Source organism: Candoia aspera, chromosome 5, assembly GCF_035149785.1.
Source record: "Candoia aspera isolate rCanAsp1 chromosome 5, rCanAsp1.hap2, whole genome shotgun sequence".
Lineage (NCBI taxonomy): Eukaryota > Metazoa > Chordata > Lepidosauria > Squamata > Boidae > Candoia > Candoia aspera.
In genome coordinates, this window is record NC_086157.1 from 61,976,763 (window position 1) to 62,004,026 (window position 27,264).

General features: G+C 39.0%; 1 protein-coding gene across 1 annotated transcript in view; it reads left to right on the forward strand.

Moving 5' to 3' along the window:
- Positions 1-27,264, forward strand: part of RUNX1 (RUNX family transcription factor 1) — a 100,299-nt gene that overhangs the window by 20,671 nt on the left and 52,364 nt on the right. The window contains exon 3 of the mRNA XM_063305383.1: positions 14,372-14,476. Coding sequence (XP_063161453.1) covers positions 14,372-14,476 — 105 coding nt within the window. The remainder of the gene's footprint in view (positions 1-14,371; positions 14,477-27,264) is intronic.

Sequence of the window (27,264 nt, forward strand, 5' to 3'; positions counted from 1 at the left end):
AAAAAGGATCCAAGCATTATTTATAAAGCTGAGATGGTTCATTTGAACAAGCTTTAAGCAAAGTTTTTTTTTCCTGCTGCCTCTATTTTCATTTGTCTTTTTTCAATTTACTTAGTTACCCCATCTTCCCATAAAATCTCCTATCCCTGTTTTTTTCCCACAACAAAATTCAGTAAGGTAGCTTGAAGTAACAGATAGTTACTGGCCCCAAGTCACTCAGTGAGCTTCCCTAGTCAAGAATGTATACAAACCTGGGTCTTTCCAGTCCTAGGCTAGTGTTTTGACTACTGTACACTGCTGTTTCTGTAAGGCAGCCTCCTTAGTAATTGAGTATAGACTTGAAGTTAAAGGATACAATTGATTTATCTGTATTAATTTCTTTCTTTTTTAGCTGCAGTGAAGGATATGTTTACAAAATGGTGAAAACGTAACTGCCTGAAAAGACAAGTATAACTGAATGCCAAAATTTTAATATAAATTGCTGATTGTGTGTGGGCTAAATGATATACTGTACCTCAATTAGGATATTTGAATTGAAAACTTAATGTGCTATATGTGCAATTTCTGCCAGCATGAAACATTTTTGTAATAACAATTTATATGTGGATCAGACTATAACAAACAAATATAAGCATGGACTATGACACTAATTCCTCTTTCAGAGGCATTGAACGTTTAAGTTGGGGTTTGTTTTCTGTGTTTCTACAACAGTAATCTTTAACTCAGCCTTTCCCAGATGCATTTGGGAAAAAATATTTATCGTTAGAATACTGGATAGGGAAGGGACGCTTGAGCCAATACTTGTCCCAAAAAATAAAAGGACATATCCACAAACATTAATTTAATTTAATTTAATTTAATTTGTATTTTAAAAAAGCTTTTAATATATGTGTTGGGCCTATTGGACACTGCCTAGAAGTGTTCTTGGAGTTGGGTGGCCTTAAGACAACCAGTAAACAAATAAACATGATCTTTTTTGTTCTTATCACATAAAGCTTCTTGGTCAGCATCTTTTTCCCGAGATATCATGCCAAACGCTGAGCTACGGCCCTAATTCCAGTAACAGTAAATCTACTTGGAGTTGCACTGATCTGTGCTGCAGATTTGTGTTAGCTAAGATTTACAAGAATAAATTGATATACTGCTTTTTCAACTCTTTTCTTGTTTTGTGTTATCATAAAAACTGCATGACTTAGGAGTTTTTAACAGCTGAAGTTACCTTGCTAAATCAAAATATAGTTGGCTTAAGCAGTGTCGGCTTCTTTTGGTCCTATTTTTGATCTATGCTTTGTGTGCCTTCTTGGTGAAGTCATTTTGGAAAGCTGATCTGGGAAAAATACTATACTACTAGACTCTGCTGTCCTTCTGAAGTTAAAAATAGGACTGTTATGATAAAATAATTAGTATTTTGGCTGCAGAGCTGTCTGAACCATTCGTGCAATATGATAGAGTACATCACTTCAGTGAATTTCTTTGTGCTTTTTAGTCAGTTGCAGAGCCATATACTGTACATATATAAACACACAAACACACAAGTAACGCTAAGAACACAGCATAATTCTGGGATGGTAAACTAGCGACTAGTGAAGCTATTTTATCTAATTCCTGGTAATGCCATCAGTGTTTAATCAAGAAATCAATAATATTTTACCCACTGTGTCACTCATAGGAGAGAAAAATGCTTTCAAGAGTTTAATATGAAAGGGGATGAGTATGTATGATTTCAACAGAAAATAATGCATCTTAAATAATGAAAATAATTTGGGGATTTTTATGCATTGTCACCGCTATGCCAAATGCATGTTCACCATAGGTGGGGTGGGGGGCAACTGCATGGCTCAAATAGGTTAATGCATCACTAAAAAGGGGCACATACATTTGCACAAATTATTTTTACTGTATGGAAGCATATAATATTGCTTAAATTGAAATACAATACTTCTCCATATTGTGGGAAAGACTAAACTGCTGACCTATTTAACTGCTACTCCATCTCTTCTAGGGGCTCATTTCCAATGTAGGTAAACAAGGATTGAAAAGTCAAGAAACAGAGCATAAAGATGGGAACAGGACAGCTACATTCTTATGGAACAGACAGTTATGAATCCAGGGGCCAAGTGTGGATGGGCTGGGGACATCTGAAGAATAGGCAGTTTGTTAGAACCTTCTTTCAAAGATAAATTGCCTGGACTGTTCAGATTAAAATATCCAGCAGCCATATACACTCAGTCTGGGCCTTTTGGCTTCTTTGTGTGACCTTAACAGGGATGCAGAGTTTAAAAAGAATCCCTCCTGTGGGGAATACAGCTTATGGTGTGAGAGCAGGAGGTTGTGGATGCTCTTAAAGTAAACTTTGACTACTCAGAGATTAAGGTCTAGCAGCTGCATTTTGCCAGTCAGGATTATGTAAATAGGAAGGAAAAAAAAACAGCCTCAAACTAGTCCATCAACCCAATCTAGCAGGTAGAAAGCCTGTTTGCTGCATCAAACAAAACAAACTTCCCTGTGAAAATTATTTATTTAAAATTATTTATTTAAAATTTACTTATCAAATTTTATCACTGCCCATCTCTCCAGAAGGAGAGACTCTGGGCGGTTTACAACAAAACTTATCTATATTCTTTCTCAGAAAAAGCTTAAGGACAGGTTCCTCCAGTTCCATTTTTAGGCAAATAAAAGAAACAGAATGTTTATGGAAAACTGTTTTAGAATGAAAACAGTTAACTAACCATTACTTCTAAGTGAAAACCAAAGCCCAATGTAAGTGACCTGAGGCTTGAAGATCACTGAAGTACATATATCAGGGATAGTCTTCTTGATATAAAATCTGACTGATTGAAAATAGGAAATAATTGGCATTATTCAGACATTGATATCATGTAGGCATGTCTGAATCATACCTGCACCTTCCACTTTTCAATAACATTTTCCCAATAGGCATTATACAGAAATAATAAAGCTGCATAATCCTTTTACGCTGCCATATTGTTCTTGATGTACAGGGCACCCAACAGCATTACATTCTTTCTCTAGTGTGATTAATGTCTCCGCTCATCCTTAATCTATTATTATTATTATTATTATTATTATTATTATTATTATTATTATTATTATTATTATTTTACAGAAGCAGCTTCACTTAAAGTTGAAGGCTGTTTCCTTCAAACCATTAAGAGCCAATCTTATTTAAAAGAATCAGCTAAGTCCTAAAAGTGTGAGGCTTTTCGCCAAAGAAGCTATTACAGTATTTAAAATTGGTTTTATACAGCTTGCTGGGTGATATACTACAGTTAACAGTCTTTGTCTATTCTGCCTGGTTTTTTGGACATAGTTCACATCATCTTTCATGTTCACCATGCTCATGCTTTAACATGGTGCAGTGTGTGTGTGTGTGTGTGTGTGTATAATCAGTTGTTATACAAATGTACGATTAAGTTACACATTTATTTTCAACCTAATGATCATGAAGGACATAGAACCATAAAAACTGATGCCAGATGAAAGAAATCTTGAATGATTTTTCAGCTTTCCTAGACCTTGTCATATTTAAAGAGATCCTTGTGGGCCTTGTCAGTGGATTCTGGTGTGCTTAGTTACCAGTGGCTGGTTTTATTCATTTACATCTCCTATAATAATGTAGATTGTAAAACAATAATATTTCATGGTGCTGTAGGAAAATAAGATGGAGGCTAAAAAAAATGAAGCAGGACAGATGAGGCATCAGTTGTGGGTCTTCTTGGGGTCCTTTTAGCTGTCAGAGAATGCTAGGTATAGGCTCTGATATTTTAGTCGTCATCTTCAAGTCCTTAATCAGTGTAACAGTTGCTCCTGACAGTATTTTCCATCTGAGAGACCAGAATCAAGGATGGGAGAGTTCAGTTTGACTTGGGAATTTCTGCCATTTTTCTGCCTAGCCATTTTGGCCTTATAAAGTTCTGATTGGCTCAGTTTACCTGTGCAACCTCATACCTGCTTGTCCAGCCAGTATTCCTTAGATTCTAAGTCTTCCTTCTGCACTGCAGCATCTGAGGTTCAGGAAATATGCAAGTTCTGTCAGACTTTCATTTCTGTAAAAAGAACTGAGTATCAAAAGTACTGAGCATATGCATTTTTACTATTAATGTGCAATTTAGTTTTTTCAGCACATCAGGTCTGGTATTTCTTACTGTGGTAGTTTGCTAAGCAGGTGTTACATGTATGTACTGTATGAAGTTATTGCTCTTTAGATGACATACCCATTTAATTGTGCCGTCTTATCATTTTTACCCAAGCTTGGTATAAAACAGGGGTTCCTAAACTATTTGCCATCACACTTCCCTTTAGTGTAATTGTAATGTACACACCTGCCCTAAAAATCTAAACACCAAAATGAACACAAATAAACAATGAAAACAATACAATGAAACTTTGGGAAAAGTGGATTTATTGTAAGAATGTACAACTAAAAGTTTCTTCACACCTCCCCTGGACTCAGTCTGCACTTCCCAAGGAAGGTACACCTCAGAGTTTGGGAAACCTTGGTATAAAATAAGGGGCTGGGCATTTGTTGAATAGAACAGTATTTCACAACAAAGGCCCGCATAGTTAAAGCAATGGTGTTCCCTGTAGTAACATATGGCTGCGAGAGCTGGACCGTAAGGAAGGCTGAGCGAAGGAAGATCGATGCTTTTGAACTGTGGTGTTGGAGGAAAATTCTGAGAGTGCCTTGGACTGCAAGAAGATCAAACCAGTCCATCCTCCAGGAAATAAAGCCAGACTGCTCACTTGAGGGAATGATATTAAAGGCAAAACTGAAATACTTTGGCCACATAATGAGAAGACAGGACACCCTGGAGAAGATGCTGATGCTAGGGAGAGTGGAAGGCAAAAGGAAGAGGGGCCGACCAAGGGCAAGATGGATGGATGATATTCTAGAGGTGACGGACTCGTCCCTGGGGGAGCTGGGGGTGTTGACCGACAGGAAGCTCTGGCGTGGGCTGGTCCATGAAGTCACGAAGAGTCGGAAGCGACTAAACGAATAAACAACAAAGCCGGCTAATATAAACTGCTGTGGCTGTAGAAGAACAGGATCTTTCATAAGACCCATCAAGGAGGATAGAGTCATCCCACTAACATGGTGATATGGAGAAGTGAAATGGCCTCAGTGTAGAAATGAAACTATACAAGAAACACACTTAGCAAAAAAAGTAATCGAGCTTCACTCTTGAAAGTTGTATCAGTCTCCACCAAAAGTACAAGTTCTGCATTGATCACAGAATAACAGCAAAATAAGCCAAGCAGCTGTTGCAAATTAACATGGGTAAATATAAGTTTGTAGCGGATTGCTATCTAACAAACCTGGTTATGGCAAACTATAGTGAAACTTGGTGTTGATTATAATTTAAAAATAAACATGGAAGTGTTTAGAGTTTGTATATACATTTTCAGGGACAAGGAAAAATTCTTCTTTCTTCCACTGTTCAAAAAGCATACAAAACTTTTTCTTAAGATAGCCTAAGTCTTATGGTTGCTCCTTTAAAATATTTTTAAGGTCACTGTTTTGTAGATAAGTGGGGTGATTCATAATAGAATAGTGGCAACTATTCTGCTAGAATATTTTACCTGCTTTTAAAAAAATTCTTCTGCTTTTTTGAAACAGAAGTTAATTTAGTATAAATGTGTCAAGTCCTTTTTAAAATACTACTTCCAATGCAAGTAGAATAGTGCATGTGTATGTGTCAGCGCATATAAAAGAAACTAAAACTGAACATGCAAAACAAAGGAATTGCATAATGAATTTATGCCTTTTACAGTTTAGTTGAAAAATTAGTGGGTGTATGGGGAGATATGAAAGCACAGATTACACATACAGTATAGTACTTGGCAATGTAATCCTGCAGGGAACAAAAAATACATGGAAGGATGGGAGCCTCTAGCTAAGTTGCAGACTCTCTGAGTCAGTTAAGCCAGAGATCACTCTTAATTTTACCAAACAATACAACATTTATAAAGACTGAACTCATTGGTGTTCATGTAATATAGCAGTTTCAAAGTTTCAAGAGTGCACTTAAACATTTAGCTGAAGTTGGAATGATAGAAAAGAAGGCGAAGGAACCATAAGGAAATGGATATTTGTTATGAATAAGCTCTACATGCTTGTGGGGATTCCTTTACAGAACTACAACAATGTTCACAGTATAGAATATGCAATGCTCGTATCATCAAATACCTCATTATTTTTTTCAAAATAGCTTTTATTTTTATAATTAGGAAATTGAAAGACCATAAAAGCCTACTGGATCATGCCCAAAGGCCCACGCAGTCCAACATTCTAGGTCACATAATGGCCAACTAATGAATTTGGGAAGCTCACAAGCCTGAATCTGAGTGACAGTCTCCTTTCATTGATGCTTCCTTGTAAGGAATTATGAAATACTGTACTGTATTTAGCCACCATACCAGTTGGGAACTAGAGTTTCCCAGGGTAGGAATGTCAGTTGCATCAGCAACATCAGAACATCAATCATATGTACAGCATTTCAGTTCAAGCTCAAGAGCCACAAATCAAAATGTCTATTGGGAAGGGTGAAAGAAATAAACAACAACATTCAATTGTGCAAGTTACAAGATCTCCATTTCATTCTGGAAGAAGGCAATCAGCTGCTTACAGTCCCCTTTTAAGACCATCCAAATGGGATGCCATTGCCATAACTGCTGGAAGCCAACTGCTGGCAGCCAACTTCACAGTTTAACCATTTAACTATGTGATATATGCTTATTTCTCTTAGTCTTTAATCTCCCTGCATTTAGCTTTAAACTTTGTGAAAGCTGGGGAAAAAATCTTTCTCCATGTTACCTTGTTGTTTATTCGTTTAGTCGCTTCCAACTCTTCGTGACTTCATGGACCAGCCCACGCCAGAGCTTCCTGTCGGTCAACACCCCCAGCTCCCCCAGGGACGAGTCCGTCACCTCTAGAATATCATCCATCCATCTTGCCCTTGGTCGGCCCCTCTTCCTTTTGCCCTTCACTCTCCCTAGCATCAGCATCTTCTCCAGGGTGTCCTGTCTTCTCATTACGTGGCCACAGTATTTCAGTTTTGCCTTTAATATCATTCCCTCAAGTGAGCAGTCTGGCTTTATTTCCTGGAGGATGGACTGGTTTGATCTTCTTGCAGTCCAAGGCACTCTCAGGATTTTCCTCCAACACCACAGTTCAAAAGCATCGATCTTCCTTCGCTCAGCCTTCCTTATGGTCCAGCTCTCGCAGCCATATGTTACTACGGGGAATACCATTGCTTTAACTATGCGGATCTTTGTTGTCAGTGTGATGTCTCTGCTCTTAACTATTTTATCGAGATTTGTCATTGCTCTTCTCCCAAGGATTAAGCGTCTTCTGATTTCCTGACTGCAGTCAGCATCTGCAGTAATCTTCGCACCTAGGAATACAAAGTTTTTCACTGCTTCTACATTTTCTCCCTCTATTTGCCAGTTATCAATCAAGCTGGTTGCCATAATCTTGGTTTTTTTGAGGTTTAGCTGCAAGCCAGCTTTTGCACTTTCTTCTTTCACCTTCATCATAAGTCTCCTCAGTTCCTCTTCGCTTTCAGCCATCAAAGTGGTATCATCTGCATATCTGAGATTGTTAATGTTTCTTCCAGCAATTTTAACTCCAGCCTTGGATTCCTCAAGCCCAGCATGTCGCATGATGTGTTCTGTGTACAAGTTGAATAGGTAGGGTGAGAGTATACAGCCCTGCCGTACTCCTTTCCCAATCTTAAACCAGTCCGTTGTTCCGTGGTCTGTTCTTACTGTTGCTACTTGGTCGTTATACAGATTCTTCAGGAGGCACACAAGATGACTTGGTATCCCCATACCACTAAGAACTTGCCACAATTTGTTATGGTCAACACAGTCAAAGGCTTTAGAATAGTCAATAAAACAGAAATAGATGTTTTTCTGAAACTCCCTGACTTTTTCCATTATCCAGCGGATATTGGCAATTTGGTCTCTAGTTCCTCTGACTTTTCTAAACCCAGCTTGTACATCTGGCAATTCTCGCTCCATGAATTGCTGAAATCTACCTTGCAGGATTTTGAGCATTACCTTACTGGCATGTGAAATGAGTGCCACTGTTTGATAGTTTGAACATTCTGTAGTGTTTCCCTTTTTCAGTATGGGGATATAAGTTGATTTTTTCCAGTCTGATGGCCATTCTTGTGTTTTCCAAATTTGCTGGCATGTAGTATGCATTACCTTGACAGCATCATCTTGCAAGATTTTGAACAGTTCAGCTGGGATGCCGTCGTCTCTTGCTGCCTTGTTATTAGCAATGCTTCTTAAGGCCCATTCAACCTCACTCTTCAGGATGTCTGGCTCTAGCTCACTGACCACACCATCAAAGCTATCCCCGAAATTGTTATCCTTCGTATACAGGTCTTCCGTATATTCTTGCCACCTTTTCTTGATCTCTTCTTCTTCTGTTAGGTCCTTGCCATCTTTGTTTTTGATCATACCCATTTTGGCCTGGAATTTACCTCCAATGTTTCTAATTTTCTGGAAGAGGTCTCTTGTCCTTCCTATTCTATTCTATTCTATCCTATTCCACTTCCACGCATTGCTTGTTTAAAAATAATTCCTTATCTCTTCTGGCTAACCTCTGGAATTTTGCCTTTAATTGGGCATATCTCCCCCTATCACTGTTGCCTTTTGCTTTCCTTCTTTCTTGGGCTACTTCTAGTGTCTCAGCAGACAGCCATTTTGCCTTCTTGGTTTTCTCTTTCTTTGGGATGTATGTTGTTGCCGCCTCCTGAACAATGTTGTGAACTTCTGTCCATAGTTCTTCCGGGACCCTATTTACTAAGTCCAGTCCCTTAAATCTATTCTTCACCTCCACTGCATATTCCGTAGAAATATTAGTGAGCTCATATCTAGCTGATCTGTGGGTCGTCCCTAATCTCTTTAGTCTGATCCTAAATTGTGCAAGAAGAAGTTTGTGATCTGAATTACAGTCAGCTCCAGGTCTTGTTTTTACCGACTGTATAGATGTCTGCCACCTTTGGCTGCAAAGGATGTAGTCAATCTGATTTCGGTGTTGTCCATCTGGGGAAGTCCATGTATAAAGCCGTCTCTTAGGTTGTTGGAAGAGAGTGTTTGTTATGCAGAGTGAGTTGTCTTGGCAAAATTCTATCAGCCCATGTCCTGCTTCGTTTTGTTCTCCCAGGCCATGCTTACCTGTAATTGCAGGTGTCATTTGACTGCCCACCTTAGCATTCCAGTCTCCCGTGATGAAAATAACATCTCTTTTAGGCATGTTGTCCAGTAGGTGCTGCAGATCTCATAGAACTGCTCTACTTCATCATCTTCAGCATCTATGGTTGGGGCATATATTTGGATCACTGTGATGTTAGATGGCTTGCCCTGAATTCAAATTGAGATCATTCTATCGTTTTTTGGATTGTATCCAAGCACTGCTTTAGCCACTTTACTATTAGTTATAAGGCTACTCCATTTCTTCTGTGGTCCTCTTGTCCACAGTAGTAGATCTGGTGGTCATTTGTTGTGAAATGGCCCATTCCAGTCCATTTCAATTCACTGACACCCAAAATGTCTATCTTTAATCTTGACATCTCACCAATAACCACATCCAATTTGCTCTGGCTCATAGATCTTACAGTCCAGGTTCCAATGGTGTGTTGATCCTTAGAACATCGGATTCGCCGTTCACCACCAGCACCGTTGGCCACTAGCCGTCCTTTCGGCTTTGAGCTAGCTGTGTCATCACGTCTGGGGCTAGTTGAGCTCATCCTCTGTTCCTCCCCAGTAGCATTTTGACCATCTTCCGACCTGGGGGTCTCATCTTCCGATGGTATACTGACATATCTCTGGTTGTACTGATCCATTTAGTTTTCACGGCAAGAATACTGGGGTGGGTTGCCATTACCTTCCCCAGGGATCGCATTTAGTCTGACCTCTCTGTCATGACCTTCCCGTCTTGAGTGGCCCTTCACGTTTTAGCTCATGGCATCATTGAGGTGCTCAAGCTCCAGCACCACGACAAGGTAACGATCCTTTGCTGAAGCCATGTTACCTACCATGTATGATTTCATAAACCTTATAAGTTAAATTATGGTGGGAGCTAGAACTCTATGTCATTATCTGCTAACTTAAAATATTATTTTATTCTTAGATGCCTCCTTCATTTTTATAATACTTTATTTTATTCATTTTTATTTATTTTCTATCCCGCCTTTATTTTTTTATAAATAACTCAAGGCGGGGAACATACCTAATACTCCTTCCTCCTCCTATTTTCCCCACAACAACAACCCTGTGAGGTGAGTTGGTCTGAGAGAGAGAAACAAGGTCACCCAGCCGGCTTTCATGCCTAAGGAGGGCTAGAACTCACAGCCTCCTGGTTGCTAGCCTGTTGCCTTAACCACTAGACCAGACTGGCTCTTCTACTTGGCTAGAAATATTTATCTAGACAATGTGTAAAAACTAAATCTCCATTTTTTTCCCCTCCATTCTGCCCAGCATAACTTCTTTAAAAAAAAAAAAAAAGCTTGCCACAAATGGCTGCCAGTGAAATTGATACAGAGAGGTGCAAAAGAACCTGCTTCCTTTCATTAGTGCTGTTAGAAAAGAGAGTGGAAGAAGGGCCCAACTTTATGATTTTTGGTGGCAACCAAAGGGAATGGAGATTAGGTCAGAGATACAGTACATGATTCACCTATAGAATGTCTTAATTTCAAAGCCAGATTTACTAAGTATGAATGGATAAATTGACACCTGTAATGTTTTTGGTAATTAATGTTGGCCTAAATAGACTAATGATGTAATGCAGATTCTTATGTTCTGATATTCTATAAGGGCTAGTTAAAACCTTGGGCTGTTCTGCTTCTGTTTCTGTGTTATTAACCTTTGAAAAAAGAAGAGCCCTTGACAGCTGCAACAAAGCCCAGGTGTGTTTATCTTTCTATCAAAGAAGCATACTTGAATCTTTCTTTCTAAGCATGCTTTTAAAAAATAACTGTTAGCTTAGTCCTAAACATCTTTACTTGGAACTCTTTATAAACTTCCAATTTTGTGAATCAATATGATTCCTGATTACACAGCTCTGTAAAAGATTAATTGGCATTTTTGCAAATACAACTTTTTATTTTTTTTTAAAAAAAAGTTCATTACCCTAAAGCAAAATTAAGTCTACATATATTGGGATAAAATATATTGATAAATACACCCTTAGATTAAAATATGTTTAGAAATAAAGATGTATAGGGAAATGTATTAAACAGTTATATAAGAATTTTAAGAAATAAGTTGGAATAAATTTGTAAATGAGCAGCCATGTTCTTTGGTTATTTTGAGTGAACAGTGAGCATTAAAAATATGGTTTTGAGTCTGAGCAGAAAGCAGGTGACACCCATTGATCAACAGATAAAGTTACTCAGCACTTCCATTAAAGCCAGGGAATCAGGACTTGGTAAGTTGGAAAGTGCCCTGTGTGACATCTGTCTGATTGGTGGTAGAATCAGTTTGGTACTATATTGTCAGCCATTCAAGATAGGCCAGTTCTAGAAACAGATTAACCCCCCCCACACACACAAAAACCTAGAAATCTATTGATATGGGCTATAGCAACAGAATCTTGAAAGACTGACAGCATTTCCCTTCTTTCCCTCTTATATCAGAGAGCATCACAGCAGGTTCACTTTAAGTTTCTTTCTAACGCCTTCCTCCTTTCCCGGGCTTAATTCATGTTTTGCTAACTGCCTCTGTTGCATTCTTTCTCCAAGGTCATCTCTGTGGTTCTCCACACATGCATAGGTATGCCCTTAGATTTTTTGCAGACTCCCAAAATACTGTATAAGCTTCTCTGAATTTTTGAAGGAATTCACAATAGCTACCTGTATGTGAATTTTGCAGTTTACAAAAGTTCCTCTGTTGGTATCACCATCACCTTGCCATTAGGCAGAATGAGGCAGTTCTTTCAGGTAACAAACACTGGAAATCAGGAAATGTAATAAAGTGATGGAAGGCATAGTTGTGCATGCCACACAGCTAATCCTGTATCCATAAGCTAGACTGTGGTCCACAATATAGAGTAGGATATTATCCTATCTTTAAAATACTATCACCCCAAGTCCTAATGCTAGAGCTTTTTAATTTTCCTTTTAAAGACAGAACCTCAGAATCATTATCCATTTTTTTGGTGCATATGCAGCATGAAAAAAAAAGGTGAAAGGTCCCCTGTGCAAGCACTGAGTCATGTCTGACCCTTTGGGCGTACGCTGCTTTTGCAACGTTTTCTTGGCAGACTATAGAGCGGGGTGGTTTGCCATTGCCTTCCCCAGTCATCACCTTCCCCAGCAAGCCGGGTACTCATTTTACCAACCTCGGAAGGATGGAAGGCTGAGTTGACTTGAGCCGGCTACCCAGGAGAGAATCCAGCTTCCGCTGGGATCAAACTCGGGTCGTGGGGAGAGTTTCGGTTGCAATACTGCCGCCTTCCACTCTGCTCCACATGAGGCTCTACTTATGCAGCATACTGGTCTGTTAATATGTATATCTGCTGGACTGTTAATATTGAGAGACTTTGTAATTTTATAGGGTTTTTGAAACAAAATATTCTGTTTTTCATTTCTATTAATAAATGGCAGAATGCTAAAGAAACATGTCTAGTTTGAAGCATTTGCAGCAACTAAAATATGCCCTCTTTAAAGCCTTTTAGAGATCTAACCTTTTTTAAGCTGAAGCAGAATTCCCAAAGAATAGAGGGATCTTCAGCAGCTACTAAATTGGCTACCCTAGTGAATGTGAACAAAAATTTCATTGGCTCAGTGTTATTAGAAACTATCTTGGGCAGAACTCCATTAATACATAATATGTAATCTATGTCATCAGATTTAGATATAGTTAAAAATGAAACGATGTTAGAATCTGACATAAAAAACAAACAAAAAAATCAATTAAACTGACACATAAGTCTGAAGTTTTGTGGTCTTGTGATTTATCCAGCATGTGGTTAATGAGTAGTCCTTGGTGAACATGAATAAAGAAAACTATGAATCTCTGGTTTTGCTATCTTAAGTTATAACCACTAATAGGCACCATTCACATGTTTTGAAAACTATTTTCCATGGTATTTATATTTACATTATTATTGTTTAACTTACATTCTCTCCTTTATCTTTGCAAGCAATGACCTGTCTCACTGAAGGAAATTATAGAGAAAGCAGAATAGCAGTGACTGAGAATCTGCTTTTCAGTTGCCAGGGGCCTGGGGACAAATTTTGTGTTTGCAAAAGTGTTTTAGGGTACAGTTTAAGGGGGGGTGGGGTGCTGCATACTTTTTGATGTTTCTGTGACTGACAAATAATGCTCATGCTAATGAGGATTGAATTTTGGACCCAAACCAATAAATTGCATTAGTGTATTTTGCTATATAAAAAAAGAAAATATGTGAGACTTCTGGAGGGGCCAAAGAAGCTAGACATTATTTTCCCAGCAAATTATTATCATTAATTAATGTTGTTGGACACATTGGGAGTTGAAATATATCTTCCATTTTAAAAAGCAGCCTTTCTTCAACCTCTTTAGCATTGGAACGGATATGAAATTTCCAGACTACTTAGGAACCACTTTCAATGAATCACAAGTATAAGCAAATGCAAAAATTGACATCTTTAATTGCTAGGGCATGATCCAGAAAAAGATAGTCTTGTTTAAGACAAAGCATAGACCTGAAAGAGAATGGTGGTGTTAATTTTCAAATAAAATATCAGGCATAAGAGTATTATCATTACTACAGAACTGCAGGGGAAGGTTTGAGCCTTACACTTCAAGCTTTACCTTCCTGGCCAAGTTCACATACATATCAATGTAACAAATTAGCATTGGGAAAAAAATTCATTATGAACATTCATTTTAAGTCTTTCAGGGTATCACCCTGAACCCTGCAATAAGTGTTAAGGTAGCAGTTATCTAACTTCTTACAGTGACTCAGTATATCAATTGTCCCTAGCCTCTGGTACCTTCCATGTTGCATGTTGGGACTTCAAAACCCCAGCAAGATGGCTAAGAGGTATATTTGGTGAGCATTATAAGAACAGAAAGCCAATATATATGGGGAACATATGCAGATCCCTTCATTTAAAGGCATTAATATTATTGATGGGCAAAACTGATTGCTGTGATACTATTCCAATCTCAAAGAGTTGTTTCAAGCTTAAAAATAATCATTGAGCTTAGAATATTCATCTTTGGTTGGAAGAGCCTATTTCAACTTCAAGACAGTTATTCTGAATTAAGAACATTTTGTACACTGCTTATTAAGAGTGCAGGATGCTTTATTATAATCAAATATGAAAGAAAATTTCCTTTCCTGTTTCAGGGAAGAGCTTCACATTGACTATCACAGTCTTCACAAATCCTCCACAAGTAGCCACGTACCACAGAGCTATCAAGATAACAGTGGATGGACCTCGAGAACCAAGAAGTAAGTATTCAGAGAACACTGTTGCCCTCTTCAGTTATTCAAGCTTCATACAGTGAAGGGAAGATAGAGATGAGCCTGTTGGTCCTGGACTCTCCATTTGCTGTCCATTATCAGCCTCTTTGCCTCTCACATATTTGAAAAGAAATATCTACATCAGGGGAATTCTGTAGTTATTTTGGCTACCCACACAATTCAGAAGTAAAGACCAGAGCTCTAAATAACAGAGCTTACATGAATTGAGAAAGTTCCATGCTACATATACACATGCTACATTCATACTATACATGAAGGGTGCTGATGAGTGAGGGAAGTGAAGTCAGGTCATGCACTTTTCTGCCTCCATGATGAGTTGTGTGAAGAGGGAATATAGGATGAGGATTTTAATCACAGAATTCTGTACTGCACAATATTATGTTCTATTCAGTAAAGTGTTTAAATCAAGGTTAGTAAAGCAGCTGTGCTATACACAGTTACCTCCTAGAAAGGCTCTTTGAATTTAATGGATCGTACTGGTGGCAGTGATTCCATCCTTGCTCTTCTTGACCTCTCAGCAGCTTTTGATACCATCGACCATGGTATCCTCAGGGCTGCAACCAGGGCATGTGCCCCAGGCGCTGCACTGGGGGGGGGGTGCCAAAATGGGTGCAGAGTCCATGTTTGCCCCGGTTGACACCTAGTTGCGGGCCTGGGTATCCTTTTTGGGGCGGCTCAGGGAGTTGGGGGTGAGTGGCGTAATTTTGCGCTGGTTCACCTCCTTCCTCCAGGGCCGGTCCCAGTTGGTGTTGATAAGGAGTGAGAGATCTGGCCCATGGCCCCTCCTTTGCAAGGTGCCACAGAGTTTGGTACTCTCCCTGCTCCTTTTTAACATCTACATGAAATTGCTGGGTGAGTTCATCTGTCGCCATGGGATGAAGTATCATCGATATGCTGATGATACCCATTTATACATCTCCATCTTGGGTGACTTAAGTAATGCTGTGACCACTCTTTCCAGGTGCCTGGGGGCTGTGGGGGCCTGGATGGGGAACAACAGGCTTCAGCTAAACCCTGGTAAGACAGAGTAGCTGTGGGTTAACAGCTCTTCTGTATCCAGGATATTGTCATCTTTGGTTCTGGTTGGGGTTGAACTGCCTCAGACAGACACAGACTCACGGCTCCTGCTCAAAGAGCAGGTGGCAGCCATGGCCAGGAGGGCCTTTGCGCAGCTTCGTGTTGTGCACCAGTTATGCCCTTTTCTGGATTGGGAGGCCCTTCAAATGGTCACTCATGCCCTTGTTATCCCCCATATAGACTATTGCAATGTGCTCTACATGGGGCTACCCTTGAAGAGTATCCGGAAGCTACAGCTGGTCCAGAATGCGGCCACACGGGCTATTTTTGGCTCCCCTAGAAGGGCATACATAAAACCTCTACTACGTGAGCTGCATTGGGTGCCAGTCTGCTTCCAGGTCCAATTCAAGGTGTTGGCTATCACCTTTAAAGCCCTACGTGGCATGGGGCCAGGGTACCTGAAGGACTGCCTCTTCCCTGTTACATCAACCTGTCCCACCCGGTCATGCAGAGAGGGCATGCTGTGGACCCCGTGAATAAGAGAATTCTGTCTGATGGGGTCCAGGAAGCGGGCCTTCTCTGCAGTAACTCCCACCCTCTGGAACATCCTACCCAGAGGTGAGGTTAGCCCCTTTGCTCCTGGCCTTCCAGGGGAATTTGAAGACCTGGCTCTGCCACCTGGCTTCGGGCGGGGAGGGGAATGGTCATGCCTGGGGATGGCTAGTGCCCTAAAGTGGTCATCCCACGCAAGGACTGAATTAGATCATTGCCATCTGGACTTCATTTTTATCTATATTTATTAGTTACGTGTAATTGTATTTTATATAGTGTATTTTTATAGATTGTAATTATATTATATATCTATTGTTTTATGGATTATTTTGTTGTAAACTGCCCAGAGTCCCCCTGGGTGGAGGAGATGGGCAGTGACAAATTTGATAAATAAATAAATAAGTATTGCAATTTTTTGGCGACTTTGTGAGGGTCTCCAAGAGCATTCAATGATTTGGTGGGGCAGGATGTTGCATTCTTGTTACAAGGTTATAAAGTGGTACTGCTATGGAGAAGAATATAAGGGCAGCTGTCATGAGTACTGATGGTGAGCAGGAGAGGGCCCCTTTCCGGGGGGGAAGATGCATGTGTACTACTGAGGAGTTGAGCAGCCATTCAAGGAGACACAGATCAGGCCCGCCTTCACTTTGGGGTTTATCTGTCTGGGTTTTTCCCACGCTTCTTCAGTTTGTTAGGATTTTCTGTCTAATGTAGCAGTAATAAACACTAGAAACCTATTCCTTGTCTCAGCGTGGTTCCTGACTGTTAGGACATCAGCCTGTTGAATGCAGAAAAAGTCTGATAAGCTTTTCACTTGAAGAGAATAAACTCTGTGCTGCATGCAAAAAATTGAAGTTGTAGGATAAAAGAAGCCATGCATATTATTCATCATTTCCTGCTCACTTTGCTTTCAGCTATGCATAGGAAATTTAATTTTAGAAACAAAATAGCCCTGTTTGTCCCCTTAAAGCTGGCAAATAGAACAGAATTGAAGGAGGAGGTGGGGGAGCCAGACAACAAGCAGTTGCTTTTGTATGCAGTTTATTGTATCTCATGCAAGTTTCCAACTTAAGAAAACAGTAATTGTTGAGGGCAGGCAGCACTTCAAGGAGACAGATGGAATTTATTCCGCTGAGGCACAGATTTTCTCAGTCATGCCTGCCAAATTAAGAATGAGTAAATAATAAATAATATCTCTAGGGATGCATCCAGAAGATACACATAAGCACAATGTTAGAACACCCCTTTCCCCCTACCCAGCCAACACATTGCTGAGCCTATGTGATGTTCCCTTTTTATTACCCAAGACAGTAATTAACCTCAGTGTAGAATGTTCATATTTGCATCGAAATATCTTCTTGCAAGTTGAGGTTTGTGGTTTTCTTCACTTACTCCTCCCTCACATTTGGCAGAGGCTGCAACTGTAGCTTAAGAAAAGTCAAAACAAGGAGAGTAAAGCAGCAATTGCTCATGGAAATGACATCATTACAGTTAAGAACAGAAGACCCAGTGAGTGTAGTAGTTAAAATATTGCGCTTGGACTGAGGGGACCATGTGCAGGTCCTCACTTGACCACTGAGCTCACTGGGTGATTTTAAACCATTGATTCTTCCTTAGCCCACCTTACCTCACTGGCTTGTTGCTGTAGAAAAAAAAAACTTAGTAAAGAACCCTCAATCAAATCTTCACAGAAATCTCTGTGAAATTTTTCACTCACTAAAACTGATGCATGTGATATCACCACGTTAAATAGAGCTGTGATGATTCATATGATCTCTTGTTTATGTTAATAGTTTTAAATCAACATGATTTATTTTCGTACTCAGCATGGGTTTCCATACATATTTGCATTTGCATTTGGAACACACACTATTGCTAGGTTATGTGACATCAGGGTCCTATTTTTAAAGCTAATTCTGTTGTATTGTATGTCCAATGGGAAAAAAGCCTTCAGCATCAGTACAATTTGTCCCATCCTACCCATATTTTCTATACAACTATACAGCAGAATATGTGCAGTTTACATATGCAGGAATGTCTTGAGAATCTGTAAGCTGATCTACAACAATGTGTGTGTGTGTGTGCACCGTTGTCATTCATTTTTCTTTTTCTTTATTCTTATCTGCTTTCCTCTCCTTCATTATATATCCAAGTCATTTTGGGATTACCTCCTTCCTGTCTACAGTATACTGTCCCTGCATTAGGTTGTTATTGGGAGAATATGGGCACATTGATTGCATCATTGGGTATTATTTTGAAGTTTGGGGGAAAAGGGCAGAATGATAACAACAGAGCATTCTTTCTCCATTTCAGAACCAGGCCTTAATTCAGTTCTACTGTATTGCCTCCTCATCTCAATTGCAGTCCTTGCTTACACAGGAAGTTTCCTCAGCAAAGCTACCCTGCGTTTTAAAAAAGAATTACATGTGTAACTAGATAGCGTGAGCTGAAGAAACATATACTTACTTGTCTGGGTAATTCTCATGCCCACAGCCTTCTTTTGTTATAAATCGTCTAGTATCATTTGAAAGAAATATCTTAAAATATAGTAGATCTCAGGAACAAAATTGGTAACCTGAGGTAAGTGCAGGATTTCAAATAATGGCTTTTCTTTAAAAAAGAGATAAAGATAATAATAAATAAAAATATACTGATGATATAAAACAGGGACTTTTCTACATCTGTACCATCTGTAGAGGTTCTGTGAGAAGTAATTTCTGAATCACAATAGAAGCCCCATAATATCTTTGCTGGTGCCAACTTGCACTAGCAAATTAACCCCAATATCTTCATGTCAAACAGGAAATACATCAGTCTCTAAACAGCCTTAAAAATGGTGAGTCTTTATAAAGTAGATGCAATTTGTCTCCTTCCACCCCAGATTGAGCTGGATACTTTTTACAGATTGTATTTCAAAATGTAATTTTATGTAGTAGAAAAATTAGTTTTTATGTAAAATTATTAGAAGCTCTCCAGTGACAGGCTCTTTCCTAAGTGAAAGTGCAATTTAAAGACATCTGAAACTTGCATTCATTCATACATGCTGTTGGAGAAATTGCCAGAATGACATAAAAGGTAATTTTCCACGGCAGTAAAACTTATGAATCACAAACCACACTATTTTTCTATGGTTAATACTTTGAAGAAAATGATGTCCTAAATCAAGAAATCATGTACAAGGTTTCTTAACTTAGATATTTCTCCCATTGATTTCAAATACAGTATTTCTCAATTACTAAAATATAGTTTGTGTCCTTATTGTTTTAATAAGCACAATTCTAAACCCCTTGATCATAACCCATTGAACCCATTAGAGGGCAAAAGACAGTTATGAGAAAGAAATCCTTCATGCAGCATGTGAGTGTATATGCAGATTCTGAACTGAATATCAGTTTATAGATGTCCTTTGAGGAACAAAAATAACTGGCATTTGGACCTTAACTGTCAACTCTGATCATGTATTGGGGAAAATGTTGTTTGTTTTAATTTGTAGACCACCCTATGCTTAGGACAGAATTCAGTAAAATCCACAATATTTTCATGTATAGATTGATGTTGTCGTCTTCCTAAGGACATCCTACCTTATTCTTTGTCTAAAAGCTGAAGCCCTCATTTCAACTTGTTCTCATCACTTAGACTCTACCTTTCTAAACTATCTTTGATAATGAAAACAACAGAACAAAGCATAACAGAAAGGAGGAAATATTTTTTCCTATATAAAGAAAAGTGGAGTTTCAAAAATGGGAAGAGACAATTGACCCAAACCCATCTTTTCTGTTTCTCTTCAGGCAAGCTGTCTACTTTGTTGTATAAAATGGGGTTTAGTTATGTTTCCTCATTTCTGTCTTTTGAATCCCTACTTCCTCATCACATGTATCTGGTAAGATTTTCAAGGTGACACTAACTGAGAAAACTAAATAAAGTGGCTAGAAACTCAAACTGGCAAATACAGAAAGTTGCACAGATATTCTCCTTACCTTGTGATGTCTGCAGAGTGGAAGAGTGAATGAGCTAAAATGTGTTAAGGAAATGAAGAAAAAAAAATGAAAAATAATGCCTGGTACTTATGTAGGTCTAGATTATGAAAATATGAGTTAAATTCAGAAAGCTTGTTTTCCTGCTTTATATCATCTCTGCAGTTTAGCAAAACAATATGCCTGCACTTTGTTGTTTCTTCATATTGCAGTTTACCATAGAGAGCAATTTGATTTTTTTCTGCAATGTCACGTACATGTCATACTCTGCATTAGCCCAATACTGCAAGTCCTTTCCTGAGAATGCACCTCCTATTTTGAGTAAGTTACTATAGCACTACAGAACCCCCCAAAAAAAGTCTCTTTTTGTTCCTAGAGCTTCCTTGGCTGGCAGCCATTGAGTGAATAAACAGCAAACCTTGATAGGTGAGGATGCTAAGAACTGCAGACAAAGAAACTTTGTGGTAGTAAATGGGGAAGGGTTTCAGTGGGTAGGGAAGATTAGAAAACATGTAATATTATGAAACCTGTACAGCTAGCAGGGGAGATGTACTTTCATAATATCATTGTAAGTTTTCTTCTGCCAGGTTCTGACTTTCTCTAGCCTTTGTGAGAGGCATACAAAAGATTACATGCCTATAGAAGTCTAATACTAAGGGGAAAAGGTGCAAAAAGATAGATTGCTCTTCCTATCCTGTGCTTGCATTTGTCCATAAGCCTTATTTAGTAGGACCAGAAGATGTAACCTAGAGGAAAAGAGGAATCTTTCTAGGCCTGGACTGCTCATCTCTTTTGTTGATCCAATGTGCTTTTCAAAAAGAAATTCCAACAAGACTAATTAAATTGTGCTGTGTAGGATTTGGATTTTCATTCCTTTTGCGGCTACCTGGCCTCTAGTGAGTTTTTATCAATTAGCCTATTCTCTTTCTGCAATGTATACTTCTAGGCATGAACAAACAGAAAACGTCACAAAATTTTAAACATTGCAGAATTACAAACTGAGATTTAGATAAAGCTCAGATAAAAACAGATATGTGATATATACAGGTTTGTTCATTTGAACAGGATATAATTTTTGTAATGATATTAAAGAGAATTTTTGTAATATATCTTGCCTCTATTATCACCACATGTTCATAAACACACATGTTCTATTCCAGTTGAAGAGAAATAATAAACAATGGGTTTTGAGTCTGAGCATTTCTACATCACTAATACACCAAGATCATGCCCCATTATTAAAATTTTACAGTTTCTGACTACAGTCTGTCCAAACCAAGGAATGTTGCAATTTTGGAGATAAGCTTTTATGGGAAAGTGTCATATATTGTGGGACATGTACAGACTCAAGCTTTGCAGTCTCTAGTAAAAATGTATTTTAAGTTAAGGAGCAGCCACCAGAACTGATTTCTTGGAGAACTGACATAGCACATAAATGGTGTGATTAGGAACTCAATGAACACTGGTAGAACTGAAGGTGAAAGTGAGTTTGTCTTATTTTTTTAGTTAGGGTGGCTGGCTGCTCAAGGTTTTATGGAACATCATCTGCATTTTCAATTTTGAACTTAACAGAAATAGTTTCACCAGACTTTCTAAAGATAAGTTAGTAAGGAATAATATTTTTGCATTGACAAAATAGAAAACATATTGTTCATCCCACACATGGCATTCTGGACTGTTTTTTGTTACTCGTTGACCCTGTCTTTTCAATCTTGCTACTGACAGTTTTGGTTGACCACACCACTTCACTGTTGAAAGTTAATACTACTTGACTCATTCTGTGCTGTTCACATGAAGCCAAAAAAAATAAGGGGAAGAATAACCTGCCTGTATGCTGTTTGTCCTCTGACTCTGTGCTTTTAAAACTCTATATAGTAGCTTACTATATCTCATTGCAGCTATAAAGAAAAGGGCAGGGAAAAGTATAATATGCTTAATATTAAGCAGAACCATTAAAGACGGGGAAAATGAATGAAATAGAAGTCTTGTTTGTCTCTAATGAAGTGTCCAGTGAAAAGACTGAGAATTCTCTTCTTTCTTTTTTTTTAAACAACCACTCCAGTCTTTAAATACAAATATGTTTATTTCAGGGAAATAAAAGGTCACTAGTTGTATCACAAGGTTATTTTGGTTCATGTTGTAAAGGTAAACATTCAAGCAAGAGAAAAATCCACTTTGCTTTCCACCATCCCATTTGTTAAGCAAAGTTTTGATGACTCAGGGCATGCATGAGCAATGGAATAGAGGATCTTTTCATTTCTAGAGTGCCTGATTTTACAGTTTGGTTAGTAACTGTTTTTAACTCCTCAAAGGTAGTTTGGAAGTGAAGTACTTCTGCTACATTACTAGGGGTAGATATAAATCTACCATAATGATTGACATCAGTGGCCTTAATGTAGAAAGACAGGGTATATATTAAATAAATAAATAAATGATGAGGAACAGCTGTTTGCCAGCAACCTATTGAAGGATTTCACATCAGAGAAGTTGGCCTGCATCCACAGAATTCATTCTGCATGCAGGAATTCGTGTGTTTACCTGTGCATGCTGATTACAGAAGGGCTTGGTTTTCCTGCATTACCTCAGTCTTAGTTGATGCTACCACTACTGTTATGACTGCTGTTTAAAGTGCATTATATGGACATTTCCACATGGGGACTCTGTACTAGTCTGAGAGCAGCTTGTGCTCCCAGATCTGCAGAGATGGAGAACTTGATAGTTGACACTGCTGTAAAGGAGGCTTTGCATCTTGGTTTGTATTATTTTGTTTTGTTTTTCACTGCTGTGGTCTTGCTGCACCGCTCCTCTTAACTCCTGAGCTTGAGGTCCTGTAAAGCCTGATGGCTTCAGAGCTCCTATGCAGAGCACACAAAACAAGTGGGAGTGGAACTCAGCAAGAGTTTTGTCCATGTTTCCTTTGTCCACAGCACCAGAGAAGACACTGTGAAAAGCCCCAGGCTACCAGTAGGTAGGTGGATGGCTGGGGTGTTGTTTTGAGTGGAAAAAATGTAAGGGGATTTTTGTTGCTACAGAACCTGCAGCTGCTTTAGTGGGACTGTGAATTTAATCCTTGTTCTCAGCAATTCAACTTAAGAGTGATGACAGACTGTTTTTCAAGGTTTGGGGAAAGTAACTGGTGGTGTGGAAATTCTTACTGGCAACAAACCAGTAATGTTATGTATGATGTAGAACTGATATTGTACTACTTTGCTGATGTAAAATGTGTAGCATTTTGGCAAATAGCCTGCAGGGAGAACTCCAGAATGGATTATTGATGTTTGGATGAGTTGTAAAGCAAAGCTGTAGTTCTGCCTAGCATCTTATTTCTCCAGATGGTTTCTAAAGGAAGGAGGAGGATGCAGTTAGACAGGTCCTCTATTTTTTTTTCCATCTGTGTAGTACTGAATTTGGGAACTCTCCAGGAATAAAGGATGATCAAACTCTGAACACTGGAAATGGGATAGACAGAAGCCTGAAAAGGAAACAGGTTTCTTCAGACAGAATTTTGGTGTTGTCTTAACAGATCACTTTTTATACTCCTTTTTTATAAGAATTTTATAGATTAAAAGCTACAAAAAAGAAAAAAACTACAAAAATAAAAAACTAAAGAAGAGTGAAAACACAAGAGAATTTTTTTTTAATTACAAGAAGAGGTGACTTCCGACTTTTAACAGCAAGGATATACAGCAACAAATTTTCCATAATCAACCCCTTACTCTATATTAAACCAAAATTACATTATTTCTATAAATCATTCCATTGGCACATTATAAAAATCACTAAATACTGTTGCTCCATTCCCTTATATTAAAAGAAAAAGAAGATATACAGTGTGTATATGTGTGTGTGTATATATATATATATATATATATACATACATATACATACATACATACATATACACACACTCACCTCCTAATAAACTCCCCCCCAAAGATAACATTTATTTAATTATTTTCTTCCTACGACTATTCCATACATTTCTGTCTACTATAATAAAAATCAAACTAAAAAACAAATAAATTGCCTGCCATTGTACTTAATACAACAATTATAATAATTATATTAAGCCTAAAACCAAGCATTTATTATTATTCCTTGTTAATCTTAATCCAGATGTTAAAGATGAATGAAGTCAAACCAGCCCCAGAAGCAATCCAGACAAATATTCTGGATTAAGCCCTTACCCCACTTCAGAATAAACCAGAGCAGTTACATATCCCCACAATATATGCAGAGCCTTTTCCATAAATCAGACAGCCCAAATGCCCCCCTTAAGAACTCCGACTTCTCAACAAAAAGCCTCCCGTACATAATAACCCCTTTTCCATAACATTCCATCAGAAGCTCAGTTTCACTTCTGGCTTGCAATTTGATCTGTCCCTTTAATTTCTTCAACTCAACTATCTGATCTTCATCCAGCATTTCAACAGAAGCCCTGATCTCGCTATTAGAAGAAACATTTCTATCATTCTTAAGCTCTTCAATTTCTTCCACGACATCCCCAACCAGATGACACATTTTAGACCTCATATTTTCCACAATGTCCTGAATGTCTTGCATAAAAACTTGACAGGAATCAAAAAGGATCTGTTTAAAGTCAGGATGAAAATCAGAGAAAGTCTGCTTGAAATCCTCCATGTCTCACGCAGTAGATTATGGCGCCCCCAGGTACTTAACCAGCGAAAGTGGGAGATAATAGAATTCCAAAACACGTATACAGAAGTGAAAGTATGATAACAGGCAGTTCCCCAGGGAAAGTAGCAACAGAAAGCTGAAAGCTCAAAACAGCAGATTCATTGTGTAGGAAAATGCTAAAATCTTCAAATTAAGTACAAAATTAATAGCAGGGAGATGATTACATATGTTCAACCTTCCTTAATATTTGGATGGGAAGCAAAAACCAAAACTTAAAAAGAATTTTTTAAAAGAAATTAATCATGATAAGCACCAAGAGAATGCGTTTCTCCTTGCTGTAGAAAGCGTCTCTTAGGGTACATAAACTTGAAATAAATTGGGTGATTTAAAAATGGGGTGGCTGGTCTTAATGTCCCTATAAGGCTACAGAGCAGCTTGGAAATGATGATGCCTCAGCCTCCTGCTTGCTCTTACCAGTCGATTGCAAATGCTGTTTGTGATTTTCTGGCTGCAAGCAGCCTTCCCAAAGACAGATGGGGTAATTCTGAGTGTTTTCCTCTCTCCAGAAAATTGCTCCTGGGCTTCAGGAAAAACCTGCCTGAACCCAAAAATAGCCACATTGTCAGTTCTGCTCATGGAGCCCGCGAGTATAGCTGTTCAGACCACCATGTTCCCACCAGAAGCCACTCTTACTTTATTTTTGTAGATGTACAATTAGAGAGTCTTCAGCAAAGGATCCTTACCTTGTTGTGGTGCTGGAGCTTGAGCACCTCAATGATGCCATGAGCTAAACCATGAAGGGCTACCCAAGACAGGAAGGTCATGACAGAGAGGTCAGACTAAATGCGATCCCTGGGGAAGGTAATGGCAACCCACCCCAGTATTCTTGCCGTGAAAACTAAATGGATCAGTACAACCAGAGATATGTCAGTATACCATCGGAAGATGAGACCCTGAGGTCGGAAGATGGTCAAAATGCTACTGGGGAGGAACAGAGGATGAGCTCAACTAGCCCCAGACGTGATGACGCAGCTAGCTCAAAGCCGAAAGGACAGCTAGCGGCCAACAGTACTGGTGGTGAATGGCGAATCCGATGTTCTAAGGATCAACACACCATTGGAACCTGGAATGTAAGATCTATGAGCCAGAGCAAATTGGATGTGGTTATTGGTGAGATGTCAAGATTAAAGATAGACATTTTGGGCGTCAGTGAACTGAAATGGACTGGAATGGGCCACTTCACATCAAATGACCACCAGATCTACTACTGTGGACAAGAGGACCACAGAAGAAATGGAGTAGCCTTCATAACTAATAGTAAAGTGGCTAAAGCAGTGCTTGGATACAATCCAAAAAACGATAGAATGATCTCAATTCGAATTCAGGGCAAGCCATCTAACATCACAGTGATCCAAATATATGCCCCAACCACAAATGCTGAAGAAGCTGAAGTAGAGCAGTTCTATGAGGATCTGCAGCACCTACTGGACAACATGCCTAAAAGAGATGTTATTTTCATCACGGGAGACTGGAATGCTAAGGTGGGCAGTCAAATGACACCTGCAATTACAGGTAAGCATGGCCTGGGAGAACAAAACGAAGCGGGACATGGGCTGATAGAATTTTGCCAAGACAACTCACTCTGCATAACAAACATTCTCTTCCAGCAACCTAAGACGGCTTTATACATGGACTTCCCCAGATGGACAACACCGAAATCAGATTGACTACATCCTTTGCAGACAAGGGTGGCAGACATGTATACAGTCGGTAAAAACAAGACCTGGAGCTGACTGTAGTTCAGATCACGAACTTCTTCTTGCACAATTTAGGATCAGACTAAAGTGATTAGGGAAGACCCACAGATCAGCTAGATATGAGCTCACTAATATCCCTAAGGAATATGCAGTGGAGGTGAAGAATCGATTTAAGGGACTGGACTTAGTAGATAGGGTCCCGGAAGAACTATGGACAGAAGTTCGCAACATTGTTCAGGAGGCGGCAACAAAATACATCCCAAAGAAAGAGAAAACCAAGAAGGCAAAATGGCTGTCTGCTGAGACACTAGAAGTAGCCCAAGAAAGAAGGAAAGCAAAAGGCAACAGTGATAGGGGGAGATATGCCCAATTAAATGCAAAATTCCAGAGGTTAGCCAGAAGAGATAAGGAATCATTTTTAAACAAGCAATGCGCAGAAGTGGAAGAAGAAAATAGAATAGGAAGGACAAGAGACCTCTTCCAGAAAATTAGAAACATTGGAGGTAAATTCCAGGCAAAAATGGGTGTGATCAAAAACAAAGATGGCAAGGACCTAACCGAAGAAGAAGAGATCAAGAAAAGGTGGCAAGAATATACAGAAGACCTGTATAGGAAGGATAACAATTTCGGGGATAGCTTTGACGGTGTGGTCAGTGAGCTAGAGCCAGACATCCTGAAGAGTGAGGTTGAATGGGCCTTAAGAAGCATTGCTAAAAACAAGGCAGCAAGAGACGATGGCATCCCAGCTGAACCGTTCAAAATCTTGCAAGATGATGCTGTCAAGGTAATGCCAGCAAATTTGGAAAACACAAGAATG